The following is a 12,066-nucleotide window of genomic DNA, read 5'->3' on the forward strand; positions in this document are numbered from 1 at the left end:
CTACGACGTCTACGGACTCAAGGTCTTTATAGATCTACTGTAAATGTTGCTTTACTCAAGGCTAACACATTATCAAATGCTAACTTTGATAGCATGGATATGCCAAATATAGAAAGAGCTTCTTCCTGAATGTAAGATATCAACGTGGAAAACATTCTACATCAAAAACTCTTTGAGAACTATGGAATAAAACACAATGTACAGTAAAGTATCGTTATATCGATATCGGTTATATCAATAGTACTGCTTATTCCGATACTATTTCTATGAACGCAAGGAGAAAATTTACATGCTGCAGGATCGGATATATCGATAGTCCGGTTATATCGATATTTTTTTCTGACTCCCGAGTAGATTTCCTTTCAAAACGTCTTTGCCAAATAAGGACTATCATATCGGTGACTTAAATAATATGATATTAAAGCAGCGGAACACAACCTAACATGTATCCGTTTGATTCATTCAACAACAACAAAAAAGCGTCGGCACATTTTGTATTTTTTTTTTCTTTACTCTTAAGTCATTCACTGCCATTCAGAAATGTATTCGGGAATGGAAAATCTGACGTCGAGCGCCATTCCCAAATGTATTTGGGTTTTGTTTTTTCATGTTTGGGTGCTAATAAAGCGCTGGCCATGGCCTCTGGCAAGGTTTTTTTTCTTTACATTTTAGGGGGCAGCATTTCCCTTTTTTTTCCATGTTAGCGCTTTATTCCAGCTTCCGCTGTTGCTAAAGCGCTATATAAACCAATATATATATATATATATATATATATGCGTTGATTCTGATTCTGATTCTGTGGCTCCTGGAATTCCAGTGACAATGACAAAAACCCTGGCACTGGAGTGGATAATTTTTTTCACATCTGGCAATGAATGAGTTAAGATGGTAAAATAGTGAGTGAGAAAATGACTTTTCTCACACCATAAGATTTTTTTTTGAGAAAATACTATGTTAAAATCCTTCCTATCCAAAAAAATAAAATGACATGTTTTGTGTGCAAGTGTAAAATTCATAATGGTGGCACTTTTGTCACCAACTTTATAACCATAAATCGCAGCTTACATATACGTACCTGCAAAGGCTTTGGAAATTCGCTCCTTCTTCCACTCCCAGGGTTGGTCGTACTCTTCGGGCGGCCGCTCGTCGTCCTGAGGCAGTCGACTCTCCCGAGGGCAGCGTGAACGTTCAGGGTCAGAGTCTCCACCATTTTCGGTGGGCTCGTACGGAGTGTCATACAGGGGTAGCTGTTTGGTGCTGCCGTCCTTCGGCCCACGACTGCTCGATCGAATTTCTAAAGACAATGACAAGAAAAAATAAATTGTCATATCAAACTTTATGCGATTTGGTATGGTCCATTTTCATTTGATGGACATCGACAGGCATTTTGAGACTGATATTCAAACCACTCACATCTGCCAACACACAGTGGCAGAAGCCAGGCACATCTGTTTGAGTTATAAAAAGAACACATGTTACTGTCTATCAACGTGTCTATAGTGATCTTTCATTTCCAAATATCAGATTTTTTTCTCCACATGTATTATGGGCGTAGGCCTTATTTGGACAAATGGATTTTGGGGAAAATGCAAGATGTCACCTATGTCACCAATACTATCACATGCGATCAGAATCAGAATACCTTTATTCGTCCCACAATGGGGAAATTTGCAGTCCATGGCTGATTTCAAAAGAAACTGGTGTAACTGTGGTTGGTTAGCCAGCTAGCCAACTAGCTCGCTAGCTATGGAGATAGATAGCTAGATAGCTACCTAGATAGATAGCTAGATAGCAAGACAGACATACAAACATAGAAACAATATTATTTTAATTAAAAGAAGAAAAGATAGTTAGATGGATTCTTCATGTCTTATTGATGGTCTTGCCCTCCGATGACATTCATGTCACGAATCTCCTCAATGCCACCTGCCCCAAACCAGAACACACTCCAATCCTTTCATCCTCCCAGTAAAGCGACACTCCTAATGAAGCACCATGCCCTTGAGAGCTCCCCATTTTCTGCTCCCGCTCTCCTATTCTTCATGAAACAGTTAGTGTCCACCATGTGAAGGGAATGAAATATTATGCCACCGCTGCTGCATAATTGCCTCTTTACCCGCAGGTAGCTCTTGCGGACAAAAACGAGCGATGCATTGGGAAGCTTAATGGGACCTCTGGTGGAGGTGAGGTGAAAATGGCTGTATCAGAGTCTTCGGTGTTAGGTACAGTCACACAGTTTGATCTCACATGTAATTTACAGAGGTCCAGGCTCGCCAGCAGAGGAGCAAAATATCTTTGGAAATCTTGGAGTAGAGTAAATCTTGAATGAGTGGAGAACCATTTTTCTATCGGGGTTCATTTAGTTTTTGATATCAAGACAGTCCATGAACGACAGTGATCATCTCAGTGTGGAGTTGGCTTGTTTTATCTGGACTTGAGCTTCCTTCCACAATCCCAAAAATGTAAGACGTTAAAATTGGCCATACGTTACGTGTGAATGTTCGTGTAATTGGTTGTTTGATCATATATATCCTGCAAATAGATGGCAACCAGTCCGAGGTGTAATCCACCTCTCACCCAAAAGTGATACTATTTGATATGGTCCTGGCTACTGAGGTAGATTGCAATCAAAATGCAACTCCTTCCATCCCTCGATGCTAGCTTGTGTTTGCTTTTGGAGTGCTGGGTGGAGACACATCTGTCTAAGAAAATTATAGTGACTGCCAGAACATCGAACAACTTGCATGTTGCCACTCAGCCACAATTTCTGACCTCTGTGTTTAAGATCTAGGCCGATCCGCCCACACCTTGACAACCCCCTTGGTCCCCATCAGGACGCCCTACTTCCTGTCCAGATGCTGCATTTCCTTTTCAACTCATTTAAAACTCACCAGCCCTTTAAAAAAAGTAAGACAAGAGCACTGTGGCTAAATTCTGATTAGTCAGTTGGAAAGTTGTTGAGTGCTGCGAGTGTTGTAAAAATGGAGAAAGCTTCATTAGAGCTGCAGTAGCAGTGACCACAAGCATCTGTTAAATGCCATTGGAATAATGGCTTTAAAAAAGGTGTGGGGGGGATAAAGAGTAAGTCGGCAGAATGTGAGCGTAAAGCCGATCTGATGTGTTAAAGATTTTCTGTGTCTGCCACAGAGAGCCTCGACTGCCCTCTAACCTTTTTTTTTCTGCTTTATGTATGATTGCCTCGGTAGTTGTAACTGGAGGAGGCTCATGGGATATGCCACAATCATCGACTTCCATACCTTTTCAGTTACAGTGAACCCTAACTGTGGCGCAGGTTACTTTTCACAGCTTCACTGTTTCACAAATTCCTTTCAGGCTTTTTTTTAAACAGTGCATTTTGTTAATTGTAAAGCCCCGAGGTACTAACATTTCATATGGATTTTCTCACGCTTTGATGGGTATGAATATACACCCATTGAGTGGATGATGATATCCTGCTGAGGCGGCTGAATTAAATGATAACGCATTCAATTGCTTCCAGGCACACATTAATATCCCTGCCTTAAAAAAATCTGCTATAACTGTGTGAATGCCAAAGAAAAATGATATAATTACGATGTCCAGAGTATCCGAAGAGCCTATAAGTATCTACTTGGCGTGATATCGTCCTGCAGTGCAGCCGAAGTGGGAGTCATATGACGGCACGCAAGTTGTCGGTCAGTCACACGACCAACAAGGAAGGTGATTGCTCCCTGCTTGAACCGTGGTGGCCTCACTGTTGTGACTGTCTTTCCGCTTGGAGAGAGGAGCCGTGAGGTGGCTCGTGCTCCCAGAATACTAACAACTTTGCTACAGTCGCTGCTATGACAGACATATTGCCATTTTGGCTGTGAAAAGAAGAGTGAGTTTATAATAATGATAATACATTTAATTTCTAAGCGCCTTTCAATACTCTCAAGGACACTTCAAAGTCACTGGATTTTTTTGTGCGGGTGAGCAGCGGCAGCCATTCGCGCCAGCGTTCACTCTCAGATTGAGTTTAGTACAGGATATTCATTCACAATTTGATTATCACTGCTCCTTAAGAAATAAAAATGTCAAAACTACACAGTACAAATATTACTTCATAGGGGCAAAATATATCCAATTGAAAAAGATTGAAAGCTTTTTTTATACATTCTTACCCTGTGGTGGAAATGTTTACAGTTTCCCAGTGAAATCATAAAAGTGTCTTGTTATTGATGTCTGTGTGAATGCAAGGCGAAAATGTGAATGAGTGTCTTTATATTTGTCGTTAGCACATTCAAAGCCGTTAGCCTGAGCTAACTGATACCTTGCTAAACACTAATTTAGTGTCTTTAGTGTCTCATTAGTCTAACATACTAATGGGAAATGTGAACAAATCATATATTGACAAGATAAACCTGAAAATATATCAAGGACACATAAATGCCTCAAAGTCAGTAAATATATCGTTATTTGCTTGCTACTAGCCACATGGTAGCTAGTTGTGGACTGTTTCGATTCGATAGAGCAAATTCTATAGGGCAAAATTCAAATGCTGATCAAAACTAATATATGTTATAATGTAAAATACATAAATAAACAAATAAATAGATCAATAAATGTCACTCAAATCTTGAATGTCAACAGTCAAAATTGGATGGTGCTTGGTTGAGTTAGCCACTAATTCTTACTTGTTATTAAAAGTAGCATTTGAACTTAACAATAATAAAACAATTTAACATTACATCAGCTTTCTTTTGTTTAAAATAGTGTATTTAAACACTACTTTTACACAACTCCATGATTAATAGAACAGCAATTGTTTTTAACCGAGAAGATACATACCATACATGCCTGGTACATGCTCATGTATTACTTTTTACATGACGTTAATTTACTCTTCCTTCCGATGGCCTGGAGGTGGAAAACTTGTGAAGCACAAGACGACATGCACATAGATTCGGTCCCAGGGTTGTGGCGGAGAGCAAGACAGAGGAGACTACGGCGCAAAAAGCGATGATGGAAATGAGCCACACAAAGTGACAGAAGAGGAAGAAGAAGAACGAAAACCTTGGGGATGTGAAGACAAAGAAAGTCAGTCTATAGATAAAGCGAGCCAGACAAGTGAGTGTTTCACACAGCGGGCTTCTATAAACAACAGAAACATCGTGACAGTGAGTCAAAGGTAGTGAGGCAAACGAGGCTTCTTTGTACGACAGCCCCTGAACACAGCACACTGAGTCTCATTGGGGAAAAGGCTCTGTTTGAAAGGCTTAAGGGCTAAGTAATTGCACATGTAAGCTGTTTTAAAGATGAAGACAACACTTTCTTCTTGTAAATACGTTAATTCAAATATAAGCATCTTTATTAACTGTGCAGACTACGCTCAAGCGATGTTCTAACACGGTGTGGGCCTAGCACAGTGACGTGCGGTGAGGTTCACGGCTGGTGAGGCACTGACGTCATCACAGTCAGATTTACAAACATATGAACTCTACAGAGTAGCTTATTCACCATTTGATTGGCAACAGTTAACGTGTTTTGTTTAAAATGTCATGTCAGCATTCTTTATATAAACTGTAGCATAGAAAAAAAGAATTAAAAAAATGTTATCATTACCTTTACTTATAAATGAAGTCCATGCGCTGCTCCTTCTGTAAAAAGGCATCGATGCCTTCTTTGTAGAAGCGTTCCTTATCTTTCTTCAGTTTTAAAAGTCTCTCTATTTCTTTCAATTTAGATATCTAATCCGCCATTCTGAAAATAAGGCCAAGCAACACGAAAAATACTTATTTGTATCATATCAATACTTATTTGCTGGAATCTCTCAAGATGGTCATTCTAACTCTGGAGTTTTCTAGAAGCGCACCCATCTCTAAAATTACAATTCAAAATAAAGACCAATAAAGATGTGGTCTTGGGTCCTTCGCCAGATGTTCAAAGGAGCAAATTGTGTGCTTGCTTTCAATTGAACATGATTGGAAGTGAGCGTCTGGCAATGGCGTAGTCACTAATTAAGTGGACTGGCTGTCAAACTGGAGATGATAACAAAACACTGAGGGAATTCTCCCGCGTGCGTCATTTAATCCAGATCAGGCAATGCCTCGTTCATGCATACTCCCCGAGTCCACTTTGGGCATCGATCCCGGCCGGTAGATGGGCACAATCACAGCTCATTAAGAGTGAGGTGAAAACTGGTTAATGGAAAAGATGAATGTGGAGATTGCTTTGGAATAGTGGCGGGATAATGGAGGACACCCCCCACCCGTTAACCCCCCCCCCCCCCCAACACACATACAAATACTCACTCCAAGGCCCTGTGCGAGTGCAGACGCTCCCCACCTTACGAACATGATAAGTTCCGAGCAGTCATACGCATGGTGAGTTTTTTCGTCGGTTGCTTCAGTGCTATGTTTTGTATGGAATGTATGTTTAAGTCAAACACTGAACGGGGAAGTATAAAACACAGACGCTGTAACAGTCATAAAATAAATTTACAACTACTGTAGTTCGACGACATATATCCGTGGGTCTTCAGTAAGCCATTATTCAAGCTGCTGGCACATAATTACCAAATTGCATTCCAGCAGCCATTACTTTTTGTTATGCATCACATCCTCCTGGAGCGTCAACTAGGAAGAGGGTTTTGTTCATAAGATCAGGGTAGCGAGAACAGAACATACAATAAGTTCAACTTTCTTACATTACAGAAAGGTCCATTTTCTGTCAAACTGATCCCTGTGTGGGTTACTTGCTCTTGAAGTTCAAACGAATACAAACTGAAACAAAATAAATAAACCCCCTTCTGTAAAAAGGCATCGATGCCTTCTTTGTAGAAGCGTTCCTTATCTTTCTTCAGTTTTAAAAGTCTCTCTATTTCTTTCAATTTAGATATCTAATCCGCCATTCTGAAAATAAGGCCAAGCAACACGAAAAATACTTATTTGTATCATATCAATACTTATTTGCTGGAATCTCTCAAGATGGTCATTCTAACTCTGGAGTTTTCTAGAAGCGCACCCATCTCTAAAATTACAATTCAAAATAAAGACCAATAAAGATGTGGTCTTGGGTCCTTCGCCAGATGTTCAAAGGAGCAAATTGTGTGCTTGCTTTCAATTGAACATGATTGGAAGTGAGCGTCTGGCAATGGCGTAGTCACTAATTAAGTGGACTGGCTGTCAAACTGGAGATGATAACAAAACACTGAGGGAATTCTCCCGCGTGCGTCATTTAATCCAGATCAGGCAATGCCTCGTTCATGCATACTCCCCGAGTCCACTTTGGGCATCGATCCCGGCCGGTAGATGGGCACAATCACAGCTCATTAAGAGTGAGGTGAAAACTGGTTAATGGAAAAGATGAATGTGGAGATTGCTTTGGAATAGTGGCGGGATAATGGAGGACACCCCCCCACCCCAACACACATACAAATACTCACTCCAAGGCCCTGTGCGAGTGCAGACGCTCCCCACCTTACGAACATGATAAGTTCCGAGCAGTCATACGCATGGTGAGTTTTTTCGTCGGTTGCTTCAGTGCTATGTTTTGTATGGAATGTATGTTTAAGTCAAACACTGAACGGGGAAGTATAAAACACAGACGCTGTAACAGTCATAAAATAAATTTACAACTACTGTAGTTCGACGACATATATCCGTGGGTCTTCAGTAAGCCATTATTCAAGCTGCTGGCACATAATTACCAAATTGCATTCCAGCAGCCATTACTTTTTGTTATGCATCACATCCTCCTGGAGCGTCAACTAGGAAGAGGGTTTTGTTCATAAGATCAGGGTAGCGAGAACAGAACATACAATAAGTTCAACTTTCTTACATTACAGAAAGGTCCATTTTCTGTCAAACTGATCCCTGTGTGGGTTACTTGCTCTTGAAGTTCAAACGAATACAAACTGAAACAAAATAAATAAACCCCTGTGTGGATCGTCAACAAAGGGAACTCGTCTCATCTTCTTGTCTTCTATTGTTCTGGTTGAAACTTAAAACTGTATCTTGCTGTGTCTGAATGATGCTTCTCTCACTCAACTTTCATCCCCAATGACACAAATACCCCCCTGGAGTGCCGTCTCTGGTGAGATTGGCAATAAACACAGACACAGAGAGTTTACTGCGAATGCCAACAAAAATTAAAAACACGACTGTTACAGTGTCATTGCCGCCCTATGTAAATCCTGTTAAAATGCAAGTCGAACACTGTAATAGGAGGCACGAAAAACATAATTTCATGTGAGCAGTGATGTGCAGAAGCCAAGCTATTTTCTGTATGTGGCTATTGTTCCTCCTGCACAGATAAGAAGAGCCATGGATTAGGCCCAGAGTGCAGCCGGAGTTCATAGGCGCTGGAGGAAGACGACAGAGCAAGGGAATGCGAGAGCCCGAGCTGGGGACTTAAAGGGAGTGAGAGTCATCGGCAAAGAAATAAGTCAGCCGTGTCTGGCATCGGCATGCTTGGTGATGCAGAAAGACGCATGTGTGGTCATGAAGGAGTGCAGGGGGGCCAAGGGGGGCTTGGTGACACGTCAAAGTAGATGTGATGAATTGTCATGGCCTCTTCCCAATGGGGGTTAAGAGCCTATTAGTGATGATAGGGGCACTTGCTACATCCTTACCTTGGACCCTTGGCCTTAACTTTGAAGGCACGTAATGACTGCTATCTACCTACCTATCTACCTATGTATCTATCTATCATGCTATTCATCAATCTACTTATCTACGTGCAGCAGCGGTTCTTTTCTACTGAATAAGCCTTATAATATAAGTGTAATAATTTTCTACTGAATAAGCCTTAAAACTACACAAAATATACCTTAATTTATGTATAACAAATGTGCTATTGTATTAAAGAAATAAACTGTCCTGTATAATAAAGTCATTTTATTTACCTTTGTGATGGTAGTTGTCAATGGATGGTAGCAATGGTCGGTTTAGCATAATGTCCGCCAGCCAACACCGCGTTCGTGTTTTTCGATGATCTCCTTCTTCTGTTCGACTGTAATTTTCATTTGTGTCCTCTTCGGCTTAACATGAGCATGTGGTGAGGTCTTTTTTTCGGTCCCATAATAGTAAAAGTATCCTCGATAACAAACCATGTCTGCACTCAAAGGTGGTGATGAAAATTAGTCCGCCAGCCACCGTGGCACTGTTCGACCGTGTGTTTCGGTGTTCATCCGCCGAAAACTCGTCTGCCAGCCACCATGGCGCTGTGTGGTTTGGTTCATCCGCCGAAAACTAGCTCGTGTTCCAAGATTATATTCTCGCAAAGGTAATGTTCGTAAGGTGAAAGGTTTGTGAGCCAAAGCGTTCGTAAGCTGAGGTATCACTGTACTTGTTCACATGTATTAAAACACTTTTTTTTAATCACACGACATACTATTAGGACATATTGACAACTGAGTGAACTATCATCCCATGTGTACCCATCTATCCTTCCATCCATCACATACCACCTCTCCCTCAAAGTTGAAAAAGTTTCATCAGTAAATCACCGTTTGAATCCTACCGCTATTCCCTAGTTTTGGTTTTGTTCTTGCAGTAGCCAGACGATGCAGACGGCCAACAAAAAAAAAAGTTTCCTTCCTTTGAGTTTCTGTCGTCTCTCTGGGCTGTCACTCACTATATTCATAGTGAGTGACAGTGAGTGTCTGGAAAGACATGCTTTACAACTAAAACTGGGTAACTAAGATGTGGCAACAACAATAGCCACTCTGAACTGTATGTGAACCCTTCGCAATAACTTGTGGAGATGCTTTAGATATACACACACACACACACACACACACACAGACACACACACACACACACACACACACACACACACACACACACACACACACACACACACACACACACACACACACACACACACACACAATATTTCTCAACTTAAAAGCCGAATTAGAATCATTCATGCTGCAACGGTGGTTAATTCTAAATTTATGTTTAATTAATCAATGAGTACTACATCAATATTCATTATGTCGGAGTAAAAAAAAAATGCCTCCTCCCTCTTAAAGGCAATTTTATATTGATTTGGAAATCCTGTGGCATTCCTCGGGGGAAATTTGCACGGGGACTACAGGCGGTTTAATCCAGAGACGGTGACATTGCCATGGTAAAAAAGTTTATGTAAAATGACCTTGAAATGATTATACAGTAGTTTAGCATGAAACACATGCTTCAACTTCTTATTACCTCTAAACTAAGCTGGAGAGGGCACTCTACAGTTTCTCAAATCGTGAGCCCTGTCTTTAAATGAGGCCCTGTCTTAACAAATACATGTTGTGTTATTATCTCAGCTGATAGATGCTATTGCTACTGAATGGGGATGAAAAGCTTTACAGGCTGGGTCATTTGTTGCGAAATGCAGCTATTTCCTTGTTTCATATTACATTATCTTTGCAACGAAATGTAAAGGTGTTGTATAATAATAATTAGGTGATGTCACGGGATCAAAATCTTAAATTCAAAATTCTGGAACGTTTGAATCAATATTTAACACAAACCCCCTCCTTGTTTTCTGTATTCGAAATGTCATTATCTTTGCACAGGGCTCACTGTTAATCGAAGGGATTTAACATTCATTTTGGGACCAATTACAGTGCTGCTGCCTCAATAGAGAGCCGTCTTCGGCACCACCCTGTGGCATTTTATGATATTCAACGAAAGAACGTGAAAGCTGAGAAGAGCTGAATTTTGGTTTCACAAAAAAAAAAAAAATAAACAAATAACAGCAACAAAAACAACATCAAGAGATGTTTTTGCAAATAGCGAATGCCTGGCAACAAGTCCAATGCAGATGACTGGCTCATCGTCAACTGGGATTGGTTCAAGATCAACCGTGACCCTTCGTCTTCCCTCAGTGCGTGCGGGTCTTTAGTTTTATGATACCTCTGGATGGCCGCAGCGCACAAGCTCTACATCAATCTCAAAAGTAGCGCTGCCTAACATCAGTCAGCACACCAATAAATTGTCCACGCTGTATTTCACTCTTTCAGGAAAGCTATTATAAACTCTACACAGGAAACTGGCATGGGAGTCGAATACTTGTAAGGGTATTGAGGCACAATAGGGTTCAACATCTAAGACAAATCCTGACGCTATGTGGCAAAAACAACGTTTCCAAATCCTAAGAACTGGCTGGCAGTATTGTGTTAAAATCAACATTGACAAGGGATGCTATTACCAAATTATTTGGAATGAATTGTCATTCACAGGAGTGTAATTATCCTCCATGTGGTCTGGCCTTTTGTAGGAACAACATCTGTGCCCTCTAAGAAGAGAAAAAGAAAAATGTAACACAAGCAACAAAAAAAAAAGATAGAAGCGCCCCCGAGTGGTGGAGTGCGTTCCCCTCCAGGAATGTCCACTCCAACCATCTACCCACTTTACATCACACCGTTTGAAGGGAATGCCACACACACCGCCTGTGCTCGACTGTAATTACCCCAACGCGTAAAAGTTACAAAAAGAGTTCTTAGCGTGCATGCTAAAAACTCCACTGTGTCATTATGGACGACTGAAAAGCCTCACAAGGCTGCATGCTTGAAGTATGCCAGTGATGACAGATAAAATGGTGGCATTCTTTTTTTTCTCCTCGGATAGGACAATACAAACTATCATTGTGTGTCAGCAATGCTGGAGTCATTTGAATATTTTCTGCCTTTTGTATCGCTTAATGAGGGCAGCAAAATATTACAGGGACACGCAGGTCTCAGCAGGGTGCGGTACAGTTGAAAACCGCTCCTTCGCAATGGTGATACCGCATTGGTGTCCAAGAATGTATATAAACGTGCAACATTGTAGAGGCATATCTTAATCAGAATCATCTTTATTGCCAAGTCTGTAGAACACACAGGGAATTTGTTTCCGGTCGGTTAATAAATTGCATGGTGCAAAAGATCTCTGCAGTTCAATTTAAAATGCATAAAAATGGTTATTAAAATAGCGGAATATTTCAAATGTCTACTGCTGACATTGTTTTTAAATAATCGCAAGAAATTTGAATTATATGTAAGAAACAAAATATTATTCTTTAAATAAAATAATTAAGTATAACACAAAGGAGGGGGGAAAAAATACCACT

At 40.7% G+C, this 12,066-nt stretch overlaps 1 protein-coding gene across 5 annotated transcripts in view; it reads right to left on the bottom strand.

Annotated features, from left to right (window-relative positions):
- shf (Src homology 2 domain containing F) overlaps nt 1-12,066 on the bottom strand; it is a 94,221-nt gene that overhangs the window by 30,952 nt on the left and 51,203 nt on the right. For all 5 annotated transcript variants that reach the window (XM_088992926.1, XM_088992928.1, XM_088992927.1 and 2 more), the window contains exon 3: nt 1,076-1,294. In XM_088992926.1, coding sequence (XP_088849052.1) covers nt 1,076-1,294 — 219 coding nt within the window. The remainder of the gene's footprint in view (nt 1-1,075; nt 1,295-12,066) is intronic.

This window comes from Hippocampus bargibanti, linkage group LG03 (genome assembly GCF_051943395.1).
Source record: "Hippocampus bargibanti isolate YZ-2025 linkage group LG03, ASM5194339v1, whole genome shotgun sequence".
In the NCBI taxonomy this organism is placed as follows: domain Eukaryota; kingdom Metazoa; phylum Chordata; class Actinopteri; order Syngnathiformes; family Syngnathidae; genus Hippocampus; species Hippocampus bargibanti.